The sequence below is a fragment of the Leiobunum rupestre genome, chromosome 1 (genome assembly GCF_980474605.1).
Source record: "Leiobunum rupestre chromosome 1, qqLeiRupe1.1.hap1, whole genome shotgun sequence".
NCBI lineage: Eukaryota > Metazoa > Arthropoda > Arachnida > Opiliones > Sclerosomatidae > Leiobunum > Leiobunum rupestre.
Genome location: NC_143384.1, coordinates 42,420,788 through 42,440,083, shown reverse-complemented (window position 1 = coordinate 42,440,083; position 19,296 = coordinate 42,420,788). Strand labels below are relative to the sequence as shown.

Genomic DNA, 19,296 nt, shown 5'->3' with positions numbered 1-19,296 from the left:
AAACAAAGCCAGATAAGATTCTAAGGCCGGGTTATTTAAATAAAATATCAAATTACGACAGAAATATCTACGACAAGAAGTTAACAAAGCTTATCAAAGTTAGGCCTTTGCGGTCATCCTTTTTACACTTACCTTCACTATCGAATAAAATAAACAATTTTCGCTCTCCCTTGGTAATTGAACTACTCGAACAATTTTTAACCAGGCAGATAACCATTTTTAACGTGAAAATAAATCCTTAATCATTTGAAAATAATTAAAATCCGCAAACAGACGATTGAAACTGTTAACCCTCCCGTTTTACTAAGAAATCTACACCTTCAAAATGGCGGCAAAGAACCGTTCATTCTTGCTCAAATTAAATATTTATTCTTGGTTCTTATATCTATACTTGGAACTGCGTCATTGATGACGTAGGGATGCAAACTATGTATTGGTTTTGTTTTTAAGATGGCGACCGGTGGTGAGATCATCAATATAAGACTCATTTTTCTTATTTATTTAATAATAATAATAATCAGCTAGGCTAATACCCAAGACACCACCTGAGGTCTAAGTCATCAAGCAACTTTCAAAGTCATTAAATAGCATTTAACAATTGGATATTCGTTATTAAAAGCTTGCCACATGTGAAGATGTTCAAAACCCGTTATGTTTTCGTGAAACGAAATTTAAGCAGACGAATTTTCTACATAAGCTAGATTACTCCCTCTACACCTCCTTTCGAGGAGGAGTAAAAAGTGTACCGTTTGAGCTCTGGAACATACATGGGCAAAATAGCTGCCCTCCACCCTCCATCCCTCTGCCCTCCGGAGCGAACGTACGTATTCCTTCATTCATCCATCCGCCCTCCATAACTAATATCTGCCCTCCACCCTCCATCCCTCTGCCCTCCGGAGCGAACGTACGTACTCCTTCATTCATCCATCCGCCCTCCATAACTAATATCTGCCCTCCACCCTCCATCCCTCTGCCCTCCGGAGCGAACGTACGTACTCCTTCATTCATCCATCCGCCCTCCATAACTAATATCTGCCCTCCACCCTCCATCCCTCTGCCCTCCGGAGCGAACGTACGTATTCCTTCATTCATCCATCCGCCCTCCATAACTAATATCTGCCCTCCATCCTCTACCCCTCTGCCCTCCAGAGGGGTAGATCTACACTCCGTCTAATACCCTCAGCACTCCAGTGAGTAGAGCTACACTCCGTCATATACCCCTCCGCCCTCCATAGCTAAATCTGCCCTCCATCGTCCAACCTTCCGCCCTCCGGAGCGAAGATACGCACTTCGTCATTCATCTCTCCACCCTCTATAGCTATGATCTGCCCTCCATCCTTTACCCCTCCACCCCCCGGAGCGAAGACACGCACACCGTCAATCATCCCTCTTTCCTCCAGAGTCTAAAAATACACTCCGTCAAATTCCCCTCCGCCCTCCGGAGCGAAGATCCATCCTATGCCCTCCAAAGAGAAGATTTGCCCTCCACCCTCCGCCCTCGAGAGAGTAGATCTGCACTACGTTATTTCGAGTTAATCTTAGATTGATTCCTACTAAAACCTAAAGTGTATATTGTAGTTCTTTCAAACACACAGTTCAATTGGTTGGTTTGACGCTTACTACATTAAGGAGTAAGCGTTTTATAAATAATGGCTTAAGGGCCGAGAACAGACTACATTTTCTCGTGCGCGTCCTACACATGCCATTTTTTTTTGGCAAGAGATCATACTGCCACTCAAGCTAGTCATGCTGGTCAAGCTGTCTGTCGTTAAAAGGTTGGCATGTGTAGGATGGGAGGGGTTGAAATTCGCGCACGAGAAAACGTTGTCACTATTCTAGGCCTTCAAACTGTATTTAAGGCACTTTTTTAAACGAACACGTTGAGAGAACATCTCCGTTCGTAAACTTTACACATTACAAGGCGTAACACGAATAGTCCAAGAGCCCATGACAAAATAAGTGACTGATACGGTACAGGGTAGTCTTTGAATTACCATTACGAAGGGTAACCAAGAAATGTTTGTCTTACGGGCCGGAGTGCGGGTTTTTCACCATGGCAACCAAAATATTTTCAACAACAAAAATTTCGTAGGGGATTTTACATGGGAAATCAACAGAATGTAAGGTTCCCCAATCTCCTTTGAAATTTTAAAAAAATTCAGACAAAATTGTTTTTGCTCCAAAATTTTTCAAAACTTTGTAATTAACTAAAATCAAGTAAATAATAAATTTACTAAAATGGTTGAAATTTAATGAAATTTTGGCAAAATTACTAAAATTTAGTTTAATGCCTCGCTTTGGAACCATTTGGAACAAAAATATTTTGTCTGATTTCAAATTTCGTGATTTTCATCGTCTTTTCGCGCCATCTAGGAACCGAAATTGGAATCTATTTTTTAATTTCATGTTGCCATGAGTTTAATTACTGAATACAGCCGAATTATTTTGTTAAAGAAAGTTCGATAATGGAAGCTCCAAATATTTTAAATAGCCCAAGAGGTTACTATAAAAAGCATGATTAAGGTTTATTGTTAACAAGTAAAGAGAAAAACATAATTTTAAACGTCTATAGCTCATTAAGACAACGTTAGCCCCAAGAAAGCGTAGTAACTATTTTAAAAGAAACTTGTCAATCTAACTGGTAAGACGTAGAAATAAATTTACAAAATTAAATAATTATACATACTATTTTAAATTTAAGAATGATAGGAATGCCTTATCTTTTAAATTTGCTCGCCCCCACAATTATGAAATTTAAAAATAAAGATTCCAATTTGGGTTTCTAGATGACGCTTAAAGACGACGAAAAGAGCAAAATTCGAATTTGACCGAAAAATGGCCAAATTCAAATTTCACGCGGTGGAATGACCGGAAACGATATGAGGCATCCTTGCGCCGATTGTACTATATATTTTGTCTTTCTTAGCCTGCAATTGACTATAGGGAAAACAGATTTAAACGTATAAAACTTAATTGAACGACTTAACCGGTGAATTTGGCTCGGTTAGGGCCAATGTACAAGTATAAACAAGCATAACGCTATAGTAAAAGTATGTTATAAAAGCATGTAAAAGCGACATGTTATAGGCATTCTTTGAGCCATTCAGATCAATATTTGATGGTCAATATCACATGAATGATCAAAAATGCAACTTCCCAACGTCTATCCTTCAGCCTACACCCTTATTAAAAAGCCCTGTTAACCTCTGTGAAAATGGACTATCTAGGTGAGCACTGTTATATTTGCGTTAATCTAATTACTCTTGAGCCTGAGTTTAACAGTGACTAAATGAATTAAATGAGAGTCAAACAGTATTACATAAACTAATGATTTAATAAGGCTATTAACGAAAGAGATTAACATTTACTTCGAGCATTGTTACAGCTTATTCATACAGCGAGGTAATAATGAGATAATCGCGCGCATTAGGGGTCACAGGTGTAAATACACGGGCGTTTAGAAATAGCGGCGATGGCGCCATCTAGAGATCATAATCAGAACATAACAAGCACAAAGCACACCCCAGCCCATCCGTGTTCTCCCGTCCATCCTCCCCATTACGCATTAATCCCTCCGTCCTCCATATTAAACTATAGCCCTCCATATTCTACCCTCCAGCCTCCCGAATAAGATTTAAACCCGGCGTTTTCTACCCTCCACCCTCCATTGTAACCTTGAGCCCTCCATATTCTACCCTCCACCCTCCCGAATACGATTTAACCCCTCCGTTTTATATGCTCCGCCCTCCATTGTACCCTCCGCCCTCCATTTTCTAACCTCCACCCTCCCGAATATGATTTAACCCTACCGTTTTATACCCTCAACCCTCCTCAATAAAATGCAGCCCCTCCATTTTCTGCCCTCCGCCCTCTATTCTTTTAACATGAGGGATGGCTTCTACCCTCTAGCCTCCGACAGATAGCGGAGGGTTTTCAATTCCCTCCGGGACTCCGGAGGGTCCCTCCGGAGCTTTGCCCATGTATGCTCTGGAACAAGCGAACAAAATTCGGGACAGGGTAAATCTTACCCCGAGAACAGGCGAATAAAACGTTTTAGGGTAAAAAGTTTACACTTTTTGTCCTGGGACAGGCGAAAAAAAACCACCTAGTGTTAAAGGTAAACACTTCGTAACAAAACCGTCAATGGGAAAGCTCTCAGTATTCGAATCTTGGGTACGAGTTTAAATTATCTTTGGTGAAGCTTAACGGTCTTATACCGTTTTATGTTTGCGTTGATTCTGTCAGGGAACACTTAGAGGAAAAGGCCCGGCGGAGAGCGTCCGAAAATACCTTCTCGCTCGTTTCTAAACGCGCAGGCTTATTTTACCTTTTCGCATGCTTCGAATAAGTTGCGTACGTATATTGAGAGCGTAATTCGGACTTCGCGGTTCTCAAGGGCATTGCAATTGCTGACAATTGTGACAGCGCTAAGTAACAAATAAGTGTGATCAGAAAAACAAATAAGTGTGATCAGAAGTAACAAATATAAGTATGAAACTGATCGAACTAGTCTTTGTCGTATAACTAGAAGAAATAAGTGTGACACTCAACGGCTGACTAGTAGTAACAAATAAGTGTGATCAGAAGTAAAAAATAAGAGTGACACTGATCGAAGGAATCTTCGGTGCTTTCGAAGTATGACTAGACGTAACAAATAAGTGTAAATTTGTATATATGTGTGACCGTGGATATATTTTGGTTGTGATACCGGCGTTGAATGTTGCTGTGAATAGCTAAAACAAATTTAACACATTAGAAGGATTGTGTGTATTCTGACCGTCGTACATCTTGTTCACCGCATCGGACTGTTAAAAGGAGCCCAATTGGGCGTGAAAACCGCCCACCTGGCAACTCTGCGTTTAACAACGAAGAAACCGGCTGGAAGAGCAGGTTCAAATGTTTCAGCAACGGTTCAGCAACACTACGTCACACCGGAAATGAAAAAAAAGCGTACAGTAGAAAACCGGTTAAGAAATCCTGCAACGTTTAAATTGTTGCAAGCTACTGAACGTAGCCCGAGGTGGAACATTTAAGAACATTATTTATATTTAGCCTTACCTTGGTGTGTTTTGGAAGTTTCTAGAAGCGTAAACCTCAAGATGGGAGAATGGTTAAAGCATGGGCTAAGAAATGATAAATTGATCATTTCTTAGCCCATGGTTAAAGCAAACTTACAATGGTTAGTATTTTAAAAATTGCAGGGCGTATACAATTTTGATAATTTGATTTGAAATGGTAAGTCAGAGTAGATATTAAATTGAAACTATTACATACAGACTAAAAATGTTATTGTATTAAAATACGTTTTACCATAAGCCTATCATAAGGTCCCCATAATCATAGGCCTACCATAGGGGCCCATGTTAATGGCGTATTGGCGTTGTCCTGGAGAGGGCATCTGCGTTTTCAAAATAAAATATTATCTGACTTGGTAGAGCAGCCACGCTCGGGTTGATAAATGCCACACAAAACGCGTCTAAATCTCAATTATGAAAAATAAATACTTTCTGTTGCGAAGAGTTGGGAAACCAACGTATTTTGGGGAATTAAAGACTGTCAATCAGGGCACGGGTAAGAAGAGAAACCAAGGTTTGGGGAAAAACCCGGGATGGAGATGGAAAATGTGTGTAAAGACTCTGGGATTTCCACCCTCCCAACCTGATTGACCTAAGAGAAACACGGACAAAATTTAGTTCTTGGTGTGTACTGTGTAGTCGAAAGGATAGTGAGCTCGTACGGAAAGAGCGGACAGGTCCCACAGTGGACATTTTTTATAATCATTTTAACCTAACTCGTAATACATTTGTAACTTTGATTTTTTCATGTAAATATTAAACTCAGTTTTTCATAACTATACTAATTTGTTTCCTCAACACTTTCAGAAACACAACTTTTACAGTCGTTGGACAAAGATTCCATATTTAACTTTTTATAAAGTAAGCAATAGTTTTTGTTAGTGGACATTTATTAATATCTAAATGCAAATTACAAACTGTTCAAAATCAATAATTTAATAAATGGGTTGAAGTAATAAATGATAATTGTATGTTTGGCCATGATGTAAAACTCTTATCTTCAATGTCATGTTAAAATTATTATTTGTTTGAAAACATTCCTTGACAAATTCCAAAGTTGGTCCTAACTTCGTCAACATAACACATTGCCCATAAAACTAAAGGCAATAGACTAAACAGACAGGTCCATAGCATCAGATTGAAATTAGAAATTGGTTTCTCCATTTTATTTTCCACATCATCAGAAACATATCTAAAATAGAATGATTGATTATAAAACCACCAAAAACTTGGTTAATATGACTAACGTGACTAGTCGTCCTATTTATAAAGTGGTTGTTAGGTTTAATCCCCAAATTTTTATGAAACAAGGTTTTTAAGTAAAATTTAAAATTATTCCTAATAGCAAAAGTAGTGTCAGAATGGTATATTAGTTAATGAGAGTTTGTCGCAAAGTAAAAAAGGGAAACGAAGGGGGTCGAAAAATACGTCATCAAAATCGAGGTACTCCAGCGCCGCCGAGTGAGGCGTTTTAGAACGTATGTCTACGGGCGAGTAAATCGAAGAGAGATAATCACGCCAGACTATAGACTAAATGTTGCTAGTACTATTCCAACTAGTAGATTATGTAGTCTATAGGGTGACTAGGACTCACTAGAAAATTTAATAGGCGCGAAGATACAGCTGACACACTTTCGGGTCTTATGCTACTTTTGCTAAAAGTGGGTCTAATCAACGTATCGGTTATACCCCGCTATTCAAATGCTCGAGTTAAGGCCCATTTTCATGCTCGCTGGTAGCGGATAAAAATTGTCAAAATTCGCATCCGCCACTCGCAAGCGTGAAAATAAAGCTAAAATATCTGTTTGAAACAGATCGACGCGGAAAGTGAAAAAGTGTGTAGCGGAAGCGGATTTTGTCCATTTTTATCCGCCACCAGCGAGCATGAAAATGGGGCTTAAGTCATGGTAAGTGTTACCATAAAGAACAGTGGCAGATTATGTTCCTTTGAGGCTCTATAGGCGCAATTTTCTCATAAGGCGCTTTAAGGTCAGTGGTTTTTATATTTTTAATGGTAGAAAGGGTACTTCGTGATTTGGTAGTAAAGCTAACACCTCATCTGGCAATTTTGTAAGAATTTCAGCAAGGATTTGTTGAGGTTTCTCGGAAGTTGATTCCGTTTTACGCAATTGTACATTACGCTTTTTCGCATTTCCGGTTTTGACGTCACGATATTCATCGGTTACTCACCGAAGTCATCGGCTGGAAGAGTCGGTTTTTCCGATGACTGACGTCATTACTGACGTAAAACTACTATAAAAGCTACGCCATTTTAAAAAATACCGATGACTGAATAAAAGCGTTCAGCAACTTACGACGTCATTATGACGAAAAAGCTCATCGCTGGAAAATATCAAATCCATCGCGTTTTTTTCCGTTGACTGTTACTGAACGTACCCCTGTCCCCTGGATTCGTAAAATTAAGCCAAAAATTATTAATCGAAATGATTTATGGCCAGTTTCATCGCCAAGGCTTAGTGCGAAATATTTTTCATTAAATGTAATATGCATTTTTTGATCTAACGAAATTTATTTCACTCATGAATATTCAACTCCCATACCCTACGTGACTAGGTCTCCTAACTAGTAACAGAGGAATTCCTCCATGCTAGTAACTACGCTTAGAATATGTTTAAAGCAAGTGTCGGCTCGAGGTGAAGTAGCTCTTTTTTCAACAGATGTCGTTAGCGTCGAAATCAAAACAAGATGCTTAAGCTACATTTTGACCCAAAAGGCGGGACATAAAAATAATCCTCGCGTTGATTGGCTCGTTTGTTAATTTGACAATAACCTAAATTATAGTAATTTTTTACAATATATTTTATATGGGATATATAATTTAGGTATCAGACAAAATTACTTATACGCCGTTTGGTTCAGATTTGAAGGTTAATTTAGCGATATTTGGTAAGAGCACGTTGAGACCAATCGAATGATACCAATATCAGGTGATATCAATTTTCAAGGTCACCGGAAGTGACGTCACGTGGTTCGTATTTCCGGAAAGAACCCACTTTGACCTGTAAGACAAACAGTTCTTTGTTACAAATCACTAACCTAATTAAAAAATACCTTGACCCATCGTGTACCTTATCACATGCTTATTTTGTCATGGGCTCTTGGACTATTATAGTTGGCTGTGGTCTATTGTTGTTTACCATGGTAACTATGGAGCTTAATTTTTCCGAGTTCCGGCAGGAAGAGGGTAAACGCTATTGACTATAAGAACGAGGCTGTATTTCGAATCCAGGGTACGTAGTTTATATAATCTTCGCTTACGCCAACTCATTTTCTGGAAAAGGTGGGGGAGCGACTCCCCCAGCCCCCATGGCGACTTTAAATTCAGGTGGCCGGGTTACAATGCGTAGAAAGGTGGTGGAAAGCCCTTCATGCCACGGGAGTCAACCGCTCCCTACACTCACAATCATTACCGGATTATCCGTACTGAAGGTGGGGCAGAATTTTATGGGGGCCTATGGATTTTTACTGATTTTTTTCAGTGACATAATTTGAGCTATTTCAATCAGTTTAATTCACTGTAAATCAGTGGTTTTTCACTGATTTATTTTAAGAAAGTATATTTAATAATTTAATGGAATAAATCCATAATATTATTAAAAAATATTTGATTTAGCCAGCCTGGTAAAAAGTAACTCACTTATATTGCACTGTAGATTTACATCTCAGCAAAACGCAGACATCTCCGTCGCCAATGTGATATTCGTAGATTTATTAATTACGAATAATTATAAAACTTAAAGATATATTTAATAGTCAATGATAATCATCAGCTAGGCTAATACGCTTTGCACCACCTTAGGCCCAAGTCATCGGGTTACAATGCGTAGGAGGGTGGTGGTGGCAAGCCCTTCATGCCACGCGAGCCAACAGCTCCCTACACTAACTATTACTGGTAACCTCGACAAGTTTATCTAAAACTAAAACCGTTTTCAAAAACTAAGAGACGTCTGCTACAAATAAAACAGTGCAGATAATAAGATATTTATGATTCTGGTTCTTTTATTCATGAAGACAATTTTTTTGTTGCAGTTGGAGTGGGCCCATAGGTTTAGTCCTTAATCCGGCACGGTATGTAGGGAATAGAGCGCTTGATTAAAATAGCATTTTGTTGAAACGGCGCTTTGTTAAAACAGCGGTTGTTGAAATAGTGTTTCTCATTACAGCGATTTGTCGAAAGAGCGTTTTGATTAGTCGGCGTTTCTTGGTTAAGAGTTTCTCAGAAGAGCGGTTTGTCAAAACAGCTTTTTCCATAAACAAATTAGCGGTTTTGGTCAAGACGGTGGTTTCTTAAAATATATATGAATTGACGATGGAAAATGTTATAAAATTAAATGAATTCTGGCACATACATATGAACTTCAGGGGTTAGGTTAGGTTAGGTTAGTTTGCAATACTAACTGTCGGCAGAAACCATTAGGTAATGAAATTTGCCGAAATTCAAGAAAAATACGTATTACAATAGGCCTATATTATTAGTGCTATAGAAAGCAGCGCCGTTTTGGGAAACGCTGTTTCGACAAAATACGGTTTTGAGAACCGCCGCTATGACAAAGCGCCATTTGAACAATTTGTCGTTTTGGGAAACGCTGTTATGACAAAGCACTATTTCGACAAAGCGCTATTTCGACAAAACGCTGTTATGACAAAGCACTATTTCCACAAAACGCTGTTATGACAAAGCGCTATTTCGACAAAACGCTGTTATGACAAAGCGCTATTTTGAAAAACGCTGATTAAACAAATGCTGTTTAGGAAAGCTCTGTAAGTCCCTACAAATCATCCGGCACTGCTCACAATTACCGTTAAAATGAATTTTTTATGGAAAAGGGGAAACCCCCTTTAGACCGTGGGCAGAGTTAAGAAACTCAACGCTATCTGGAATCGAACCCGGCTCCTCATGCAGCGATATATTTTCTACACCGGTTAAAATCGAAACGTTTTGTGGGTGGAGTCTACGATAAACGCCTTTCTCCTGATTGGCTGAAATGCCAAAAAAGCACCGCCCATCCTAGACCCAGATGGTAGAAAGGGTACTGATAATTTGCGTTCCCTGCAAAAACTGCTGCATAACCAGTCTCACCTAGGAGGATTCAAGTGTACCTGGAGAAGAATTCGGGGGGGCCACGGGAGAGGCTGCTCAAAGCCTCAAACCCTTGGACATAAAACTACAACGGAGCCATCTAGTGGGGAAAATGTGAACTATGACCACGTGTTTGGTTTAGGAACTGGATAAAAAATTATATTTTTATGGCACCTAGAATCGCTACGACAGTTGTCAAAGCAAGAATATTTCCCCATAATTAAATTTAAAACTTAACATTCATTGCAACTTTCTTTGAAATTATATAGTTTTCGGGCAAATTTCTTCGATGTGGCCTAAGCTAAAAACCGTTGAAGTTCGAAATACTGTCTAGCAGACGAATGTTTTGATAGCTCCTAGGTTACTTTGAAGCTTTGTAGGTGGCGCTAAAAACGTTATGTCCAAGTATTTGACACAGCAGGCGACATCTGTAGCCGAGCCGCGTAACATTGGTCGGGGAATACAAATTTCTTCTCCAGGTACACTTGAATCCTCCTAGGTCTCACCGAGGGGCTAACCACTCTTAGAAAATCTGTACACCGGATTACGCTTAGATTACCACTGCCAAAGGCAGGGACTTCAAAGATTACGCGTATTCCCATTAGTACAGTCAAAGGTACGGCTCTGTACACCGATTACGCGGAGTGATCAGCCCCTCGGGTCTCACCTCTCCGTTGCAACCACTGTTTCGCCTTCTGGTCATATCTGGTCACGTTAGTCCATAACTCAGATTGCGTAATATCAGCTTATAGAGTGACAGCAGTAGGTAATTACCTCGATGTCCGATGTATTCTACAGATTTGCAACCACCCAATAATGATGAGAATGCCACAAAATTCTCTATTATATAAAGAAAAACAAGTAAATATCACCTCCACACTTTGAGACTTACTGGTCTTAATTAGCCTTTTCATTTTACATAGAGCCACCTAGTAGCCAACACGAGAAGCTCGCGTAACTTCTGGATTTTCGTCTGCTACACAGACTGTGTTTTAATGTCAAATCGTTTACTTAGCAGACGAAAATCCAGTAGTTTATGAGCTTATCGTGTTCAGTGGCGTCACTATGCTCTTGAGCCACTTGAAACATTTCTGAAGCGCCACCTAAAATTTCACTTAGCGAAAAGTTTCGTAGAATTAAAAAAGAAATAAATAATTCTTCCTAGAAAAAGGACATAAAAAAATTAATTTTGACTAGTCGGCCTCGATGTTTCAGTTTTTGAAACCTTTTTTGGAGGGGGGTTCCTCCCCTTCTCCCTCAATGGGACGGCCCTGACCAGGGCTTATGGCTAAAGCGCCACCAATTTTAAAATCCTGGCGACGCCACTGATCGTGTTGGATACTAGGTGATTCTATTTTAACAGAAAATGCGAGTACTAGCTAAAAGAGACCTTTCTATAAATTCCTAGCTAAACAGGCCAAACACTTTCACAGAGACAACTTAGCGCTACTTCAGTAGGACTTGCAAACTTATTTACTCTTTGGTTTAAAATTTCTTCTTAGGCTCATTTCTATTTAAAAAGTACATCCAGAAGCGTCACCCATAAACTGGATTTTCAAAATATAGCTAAGGTAGTTTACGTTAAGATAATATATTTCAAAATATAGTAATTCCATAGCTGAACTATTTACAAAATAAATTAGATATAGTTAATTATCTATTTATAATGGTTTGTATAAAACTATAACCGTTAAATTAGTAGGATTTGTTTCAAAAATCCGCTATTTATCCAGACAACTAGGTTGGCAGGTTTGCCAGATAATCCTTTTATGAGCCTCCCTGATTCATGAAAAATCGGGCCAAACTTTCTGCTACTATGTACAAAAAGTAAATAATCACATAAATTAAGTAGTATTTTATAGAATGGTCTATTAAGTATCTTTGTAAGTTGCCAATCAGCTTTCGTAGGCCCTGGGCACAGTGCCCATTGAGTCCATTGGATAATGATGCAAAACGCGGCATCTGTGTGAAAAAATTGGCCCTCTGATGGAATTTGCGGTAAAAAATAAGCTTGTCCGTACCTCATATATTTTCCAATGGCGGGATTATGTTGTTAATTCTTACCGGCCTTCTTCAGATTGTAGTGGGTTGAATTGTATCCTGCCTCGAGTTATTCCATTGACGTACTCGAAGAACACGTAACCACCAATCGAAATACAGAGAGCTACAAACGTCAACGTGACGTTTTTCCACAGTTTAGTCTCTGCAATAGAAATAATTAGATGACTTAAGACAGTCGGTCGGCATACAAAATATTTTCAATTTACATAAAGCCACTTAGCAGCTAACGCTAAAATCTTGTAAACTGCTGGATTTTCGTCTGTCAAGTAGACGCTTCGTGATGTATCGTCTACTTAGCAGACGACATTTCAGCAGCTTATAAACTTCTCACGTTGGCCGCTACGTGGCTCTATGTAAACTAAAAAGGCTAATTGACTAAACAATTTAAATAAAAAACTTTTCATAAAAAATATTTATATAATCATCAATTTTGGCCTGCTACCACTCGAAAACGTGAAAACTTGTAGGGGTCGAGATTGTACCCAATAAAGCTACAAGGTTTCCCTACAGCTTTTCAGGGGGTGGCTTAATTAACCTATCTATAATTAAAGGGTTTTAGCAAGAATGTAGTGGTTAATGGTAATAGCACATGTTGGCTCGCGTGGCATGATGGGCTTGCCGCCACCCTCCTACGCATTGTAACCCGGCTTAAAAGTCGCTAGATGACTTAGGCCTAAGGTGGTGCCTTGGTTATTAGCCTAGCTGATTATTATTCTAAATGTATTTATTTCAACTTAGGGAAAACTATGGAGCTAACGCTTTCGAAACTATGGAGCTAACGCTTTCGAAACTATGGAGCTAACGCTTTCGAAACTATGGAGCTAACGCTTTCGAAACTATGGAGCTAACGCTTTCGAAACTATGGAGCTAACGCTTTCGAAACTAAGGAGCTAACGCTTTCGAAACTAAGGAGCTAACGCTTTCGAAACTAAGGAGCTAACGCTTTCGAAACTATGGAGCTAACGCTTTCGAAACTATGGAGCTAACGCTTTCGAAACTATGGAGCTAACGCTTTCGAAACTATGGAGCTAACGCTTTCGAAACTATGGAGCTAACGCTTTCGAAACTATGGAGCTAACGCTTTCGAAACTATGGAGCTAACGCTTTCGAAACTATGGAGCTAACGCTTTCGAAACTATGGAGCTAACGCTTTCGAAACTATGGAGCTAACGCTTTCGAAACTATGGAGCTAACGCTTTCGAAACTATGGAGCTAACGCTTTCGAAACTATGGAGCTAACGCTTTCGAAACTATGGAGCTAACGCTTTCGAAACTATGGAGCTAACGCTTTCGAAACTATGGAGCTAACGCTTTCGAAACTATGGAGCTAACGCTTTCGAAACTATGGAGCTAACGCTTTCGAAACTATGGAGCTAACGCTTTCGAAACTATGGAGCTAACGCTTTCGAAACTATGGAGCTAACGCTTTCGAAACTATGGAGCTAACGCTTTCGAAACTATGGAGCTAACGCTTTCGAAACTATGGAGCTAACGCTTTCGAAACTATGGAGCTAACGCTTTCGAAACTATGGAGCTCACGCTTTCGAAACTATGGAGCTCACGCTTTCGAAACTATGGAGCTCACGCTTTCGAAACTATGGAGCTCACGCTTTCGAAACTATGGAGCTCACGCTTTCGAAACTATGGAGCTCACGCTTTCGAAACTATGGAGCTCACGCTTTCGAAACTATGGAGCTAACGCTTTCGAAACTATGGAGCTAACGCTTTCGAAACTATGGAGCTAACGCTTTCGAAACTATGGAGCTAACGCTTTCGAAACTATGGAGCTAACGCTTTCGAAACTATGGAGCTAACGCTTTCGAAACTATGGAGCTAACGCTTTCGAAACTATGGAGCTAACGCTTTCGAAACTATGGAGCTCACGCTTTCGAAACTATGGAGCTCACGCTTTCGAAACTATGGAGCTCACGCTTTCGAAACTATGGAGCTCACGCTTTCGAAACTATGGAGCTCACGCTTTCGAAACTATGGAGCTAACGCTTTCGAAACTATGGAGCTAACGCTTTCGAAACTATGGAGCTAACGCTTTCGAAACTATGGAGCTAACGCTTTCGAAACTATGGAGCTAACGCTTTCGAAACTATGGAGCTAACGCTTTCGAAACTATGGAGCTCACGCTTTCGAAACTATGGAGCTCACGCTTTCGAAACTATGGAGCTAACGCTTTCGAAACTATAGAGCTAACGCTTTCGAAACTATAGAGCTCACGCTTTCGAAACTATGGAGCTCACGCTTTCGAAACTATGGAGCTAACGCTTTCGAAACTATGGAGCTAACGCTTTCGAAACTATGGAGCTAACGCTTTCGAAACTATGGAGCTAACGCTTTCGAAACTATGGAGCTAACGCTTTCGAAACTATGGAGCTAACGCTTTCGAAACTATGGAGCTCACGCTTTCGAAACTATGGAGCTAACGCTTTCGAAACTATGGAGCTCACGCTTTCGAAACTATGGAGCTCACGCTTTCGAAACTATGGAGCTCACGCTTTCGAAACTATGGAGCTCACGCTTTCGAAACTATGGAGCTAACGCTTTCGAAACTATGGAGCTCACGCTTTCGAAACTATGGAGCTAACGCTTTCGAAACTATGGAGCTAACGCTTTCGAAACTATTGAGCTCACGCTTTCGAAACTATGGAGATAATGCTTTCGGAGCTCCGGCAGGAAGCGAGTAAACGCTATTGACTACGCACGAGCGGCACGAGGCACTGATTTAGAATCTAGTTTTTATCATAGAAACTACAAGAGGAATAGAAAGAGTCGATGAAAAGTGTTACGGGCTCGGTACGGGCAAAAGGTTCTCCGTTCATTTCCGCTTGAATCTAATTGGCCGTCATTTTCATAGCTTTTTTTATTGGACCAGAGATAACCGGGTATGAAGGGAGAACCTTTTGCCCGGCCTTCTATTCCTGTGGTAGTTTCTATGTTTTTATCTTTGATTTCAGCTAGCTCCTCCCCTTCAGTCACGTGACTCAGACACGTCTTTCCGCTTCCCGAAACGCGTCATTATTGGTCAAAATGTAACGAGTTTCCTGGCGAGGTCTCATTCGTCGGAAATGGTAAAATCGGCTTACCTTGGAAGAAGGGATTAAAAGTGATGGCTAGCGACAATCCGGCCGGAATCAAATACAAAGTCTGCGGACGGGAACAGGATACTCGCATTAGAGAGGTCGCGGGAATTACTGTCATTTATTTATTAAAAAGAAAACTCCGCTTACTATCCAGAGCCAACTGTCGGGATCATCTAGCTATATACAAAATGTTCAATAATATCAAAAGTGTATCAAATATTTCTGTACAAATAAGTATCGATCAAAACTAAAACGATTCATAAAAATGCGTAAAGGGAGTATAACCCCTCTTATTTGGTAGGGTGCACTCAGAGTAGCTTCCACAAGCCTTCCTAGCGAGGGGTGCCGAGGAGTTACTTTGATAGGGTTTTACCCTCCAATTCCGAAAAAGGTTATACACCCTAACTAAACTAACTCCTGGACGCCCCTCGCTAAGAAGGCTTGTGGAAGCTACTCGGTATAGTCTTAGCGCATCCTACCAAACTGAGGGTTTATACTCCCTTTAAGGGGAAGCTATTAGAGGTTCCATATTAATGCTTTTATTTATACTAGATGGTGCCAATTTTAACATTACACTACTTCTAACAATATTTTGTTTTTATTTAAAAACTATAGGCTTCTATGTTCAAGCTTAGGAAATATAGCGCCATCTGCCTTAATATCCATCAACTAAATATGTGAAGAAATAGCAGACATCTTTTGAATTTCTAGGTGAAATTTCAGCTGTTGTACCATAGATATAAGAAATGTATATAAGAAATGTATATAAAGGTCTAGATAAATTTCGGGGCGTCTAAGCCTAACATAAAATACGGAATTGACACCTAGCAGACACCGAGGAAGGCACGTGACGAAGAGCATTTTAGTACTAAGTGCTTGACCTTTCCGCAGGCCGTAATCTTTAGACAACATCTGTTGGTGACTTTTAGTATAATTTTTAAGCAGGAGACAATGGCTCTCGCGACGATAGCACGAGCTTTCTTACCGATAGATAGCGCCTTATAAGGATAGCCTGCAGAAATTACGCGTTTCTGCTAGCTGTCACCTCCGTATTCACTCCCTTTGAAATATTTTATCTAGACCTTTTTATACGTTTCCTATATCTATGTGTTGTACAGAGATAATTCTGTACGAGCAGACAGCTTTCATATATTCAGTTTAAAACTCGGTCGGTAGGCGGCGATACTTGTGACCAAAATTTAAACTACGCACCAAGCCTATAGCAAATGGGAAAATATTTGCAGGTCCGGACTGGCCCGGGCGGCTAACCGGCGATCGCTGGTCAGATCGGATCCAACTCAAATTGGGGGCCAAGAGGAAAAATTTGGCATTAACGGGAAATGCGGCCAACACGATTGCATAGCCGGTGGGGCCAACTACTAGCCAGTCCGGCCCTTAATATTTGCCATTTAAAAGGAACACATAAAAAAATTATTGGTTTTTAGATAGTTTAAAATTTATGTTTCAGACTGTTGGGGCCATCTAGTAAGATTTTGGCTATTTAAATATCGACATAGAGTAACAATGCATTAAACTAATTTTGCCCTAATTTTTAAATTTTATCGTGATTCCGATCAGCCATTGGACGGATAACCTTTAGATAATGTTAACAAAAAACATGGCCAATTGCAAGGCGGGTTTTCATTAGGGCAAAAATTTCTAGCGCGCGTCATAATGTATTTTTCTTTAGGCGCGTGAAAACGTTGGCAAATTCTCATAGTTGATCTAATGGGAACGTACTCACGTTTTCACGCGTGTAAAGAAAAATACATTATGACGCGCTAGTGAAAACCAAGTGTTAAGTTAAAAGGAACCACCTATGGGCTGCATTGAAAAGGACGATAAAATTAGCGAATAAGCAGATTAGTCCATTATGAAAATGGATAAAAAAGCTAAACCCTAAACAAATTTGAAGAAATTTAAAAACTTACAAATAGCTCGTACCGATAGGTCTTCGAGCAAATATAAAGACGCGAAACTCGGACCAAATAGATCTTCTGGTGAAAAACAAAATAAAATATAATAGTCAGATATTCCAACGGTAGACCGGTTTCGTCTTACGAAATATCGCTAAATCAACCTTCAAATTTGAACCAAATGGCGTATAAGATTAAAAAAACTAATTTTGATCCCCTACCAAATTTACATGTGTAAGACAAAATTACTTTTTTAGTCTTAGACGCCATTTGGTTCAGATTTGAAGGTTGGTTTAGCGATATTTGGTAAGAGCACGTTGAGACCAATCGAATGATACCAATATCAGGTGATATCAATTTTCAAGGTCACCGGAAGTGACGTCACGTGGTTTGTATTTCCGGAAAGCCCCCACTTTGACCCGTAAGACAAACAGTTCTTTGTTACAAATCACTAACCTAATTAAGAAATACCTTGACCCATCGTGTACCTTATCACATGCTTATTTTGTCATGGGCTCTTGGACTATTGGGCGAGGGGCTGATCACTCCGCGTAATCGGTGTACAGAGCCGTACCTTTGACTGTACTAATGGGATTACGCGTAATCTTTGAAGTCCCTGCCTTTGGCAGTGGTAATCTAAGTGTAATCCGGTGTACAGATTTTCTAAGAGTGGTTAGCCCCTCGCTATTGGGAGAAACTAAGCCTTATAAGTAAGTTTTCAAATTTCTTAAAATTTGTTTACAGTTTAGCCTTTTTATCCCTTTTCATAATGGACTAATCTACTTATTCGCTTATTTGATCATCCTAGTGAAAAACAAGCATTATAGGACTAATATATTTATTTTGCGTCGACGCTCGTTGTCATGACATTTCGCCTAAGTGTAAGGCCGCCTTTAGTCTGTAAAGTACTATTTTATAAAATGATATTTCGCATTTGAAACACTTTACATTTAAAAGTCGGCCATAAAGTATTTTTATCACTTCCGAAACAACCGTTAAAGGGAATATAATCTCAGGTCTTTGGTGTGGAACACCAACGTTTGCAGCTCTGGCGCCACCGTACAGGGTAATTTGAAAAATTAAGATTCGGGTCATATTATCTTTAAAGGGAATACTACAAAGCAATCTTTATGGAAGACCCCTTCAATTTTTTTAAATTCTTGGAAAAATTCGGCCCGAATTTCCAGTAGCTCCAGCCTCCACCCAGGCTCCCCTTCGGTAACTCGTGCTACCAGCTGAAACCAGTCATGTTAGACACCCCCAAAATAGTAATAGCCCCCCCCCCTCACGTTCCTACGCCACTGAACCGAGTTTTCAATTTGTTTTGGGGGCGTGAACCACTTTTCCTTACTTTCCAGGGGGGACGGCGTGATTAAATAATAATTGTAATTTGAAATTCCATAGAATGTAAAACAAACTCTACGTACCTGTACCAAAGAGGCCATCACGAAAAAAGTACTGATAATAAAATTGACACACCTCCACAACGTTGTTTCCCGGCACGATTTTTCCATTTTTGTACGACTAAATTTGATTATTAACTGTAAATTTACTAGTAATAGAACAGACGCTGATAAACAAATAGTCAGTCAGATCGATGTTTTTGTTATCCTATTATCTCGGACGGTAAAAATACATTCTTGACAATTTAGCTGAGGATCAAACTAAAAGTACTTACAGACGCTAAGTGTCGGCGACAACAAACACGTCCTTTCTCGTTGGAATCTCTGTCTCGACTACTTGTACCCGATAAGGACCAGGTTAGTGCCACCGAAGAGCGTTCTTTGAAAGGCAAATCAGATTGGACGATAACGATTTAATAAAAAATGTGTGCTCCCTAAAAGTTCGTTAAAAATGTTTACATTCACATGACGCGTTGGTTTATGATTTTTTACTGAAACGTTTTGGAGTGAACGAAACGCGCTTTTGACGTCACAAGTTGCCGAGAGAGGAGAGGCGGATTTGGTCAAATCAAAGATTTTTGAACTAATAATATGGCGAGCAACAACTTTCTAATTGGAACCAAATCCGTCAATAAAACGGTTCTCGAG

General features: G+C 39.7%; 1 protein-coding gene across 1 annotated transcript; it reads right to left on the bottom strand.

The window, feature by feature from the left end:
* Positions 1 to 6,060: 6,060 nt before the first annotated feature.
* On the bottom strand, positions 6,061 to 19,072 carry LOC149962977 (transmembrane protein 220-like). Its single transcript, XM_090170415.1, has 7 exons — positions 18,924 to 19,072; positions 18,673 to 18,769; positions 15,477 to 15,506; positions 15,333 to 15,393; positions 12,241 to 12,379; positions 10,951 to 11,016; positions 6,061 to 6,267 (listed from the first exon to the last, which is right to left on the bottom strand). Exons 2-7 carry the CDS (start codon positions 18,757 to 18,759, stop codon positions 6,096 to 6,098), a joined length of 555 nt encoding a protein of 184 aa, XP_090026541.1. The 5' UTR covers positions 18,760 to 18,769; positions 18,924 to 19,072; the 3' UTR covers positions 6,061 to 6,095.
* Between the last annotated feature and the right edge of the window lie 224 nt (positions 19,073 to 19,296).

Bases quoted from the DNA above. Each gene is read 5' to 3' on its own strand.
- LOC149962977 (XM_090170415.1), bottom strand. From the start codon at position 18,759: ATGGAAAAATCGTGCCGGGAAACAACGTTGTGGAGGTGTGTCAATTTT. The intron at 12,380-15,332 runs GTAAGCCGATTT...TTTCTATTGCAG, and splicing joins TTTTAATCCCTTCTTCCAAG to AGACTAAACTGTGGAAAAAC. The intron at 6,268-10,950 runs GTAATTACCTAC...ATTCTATTTTAG, and splicing joins AGAATACATCGGACATCGAG to ATATGTTTCTGATGATGTGG.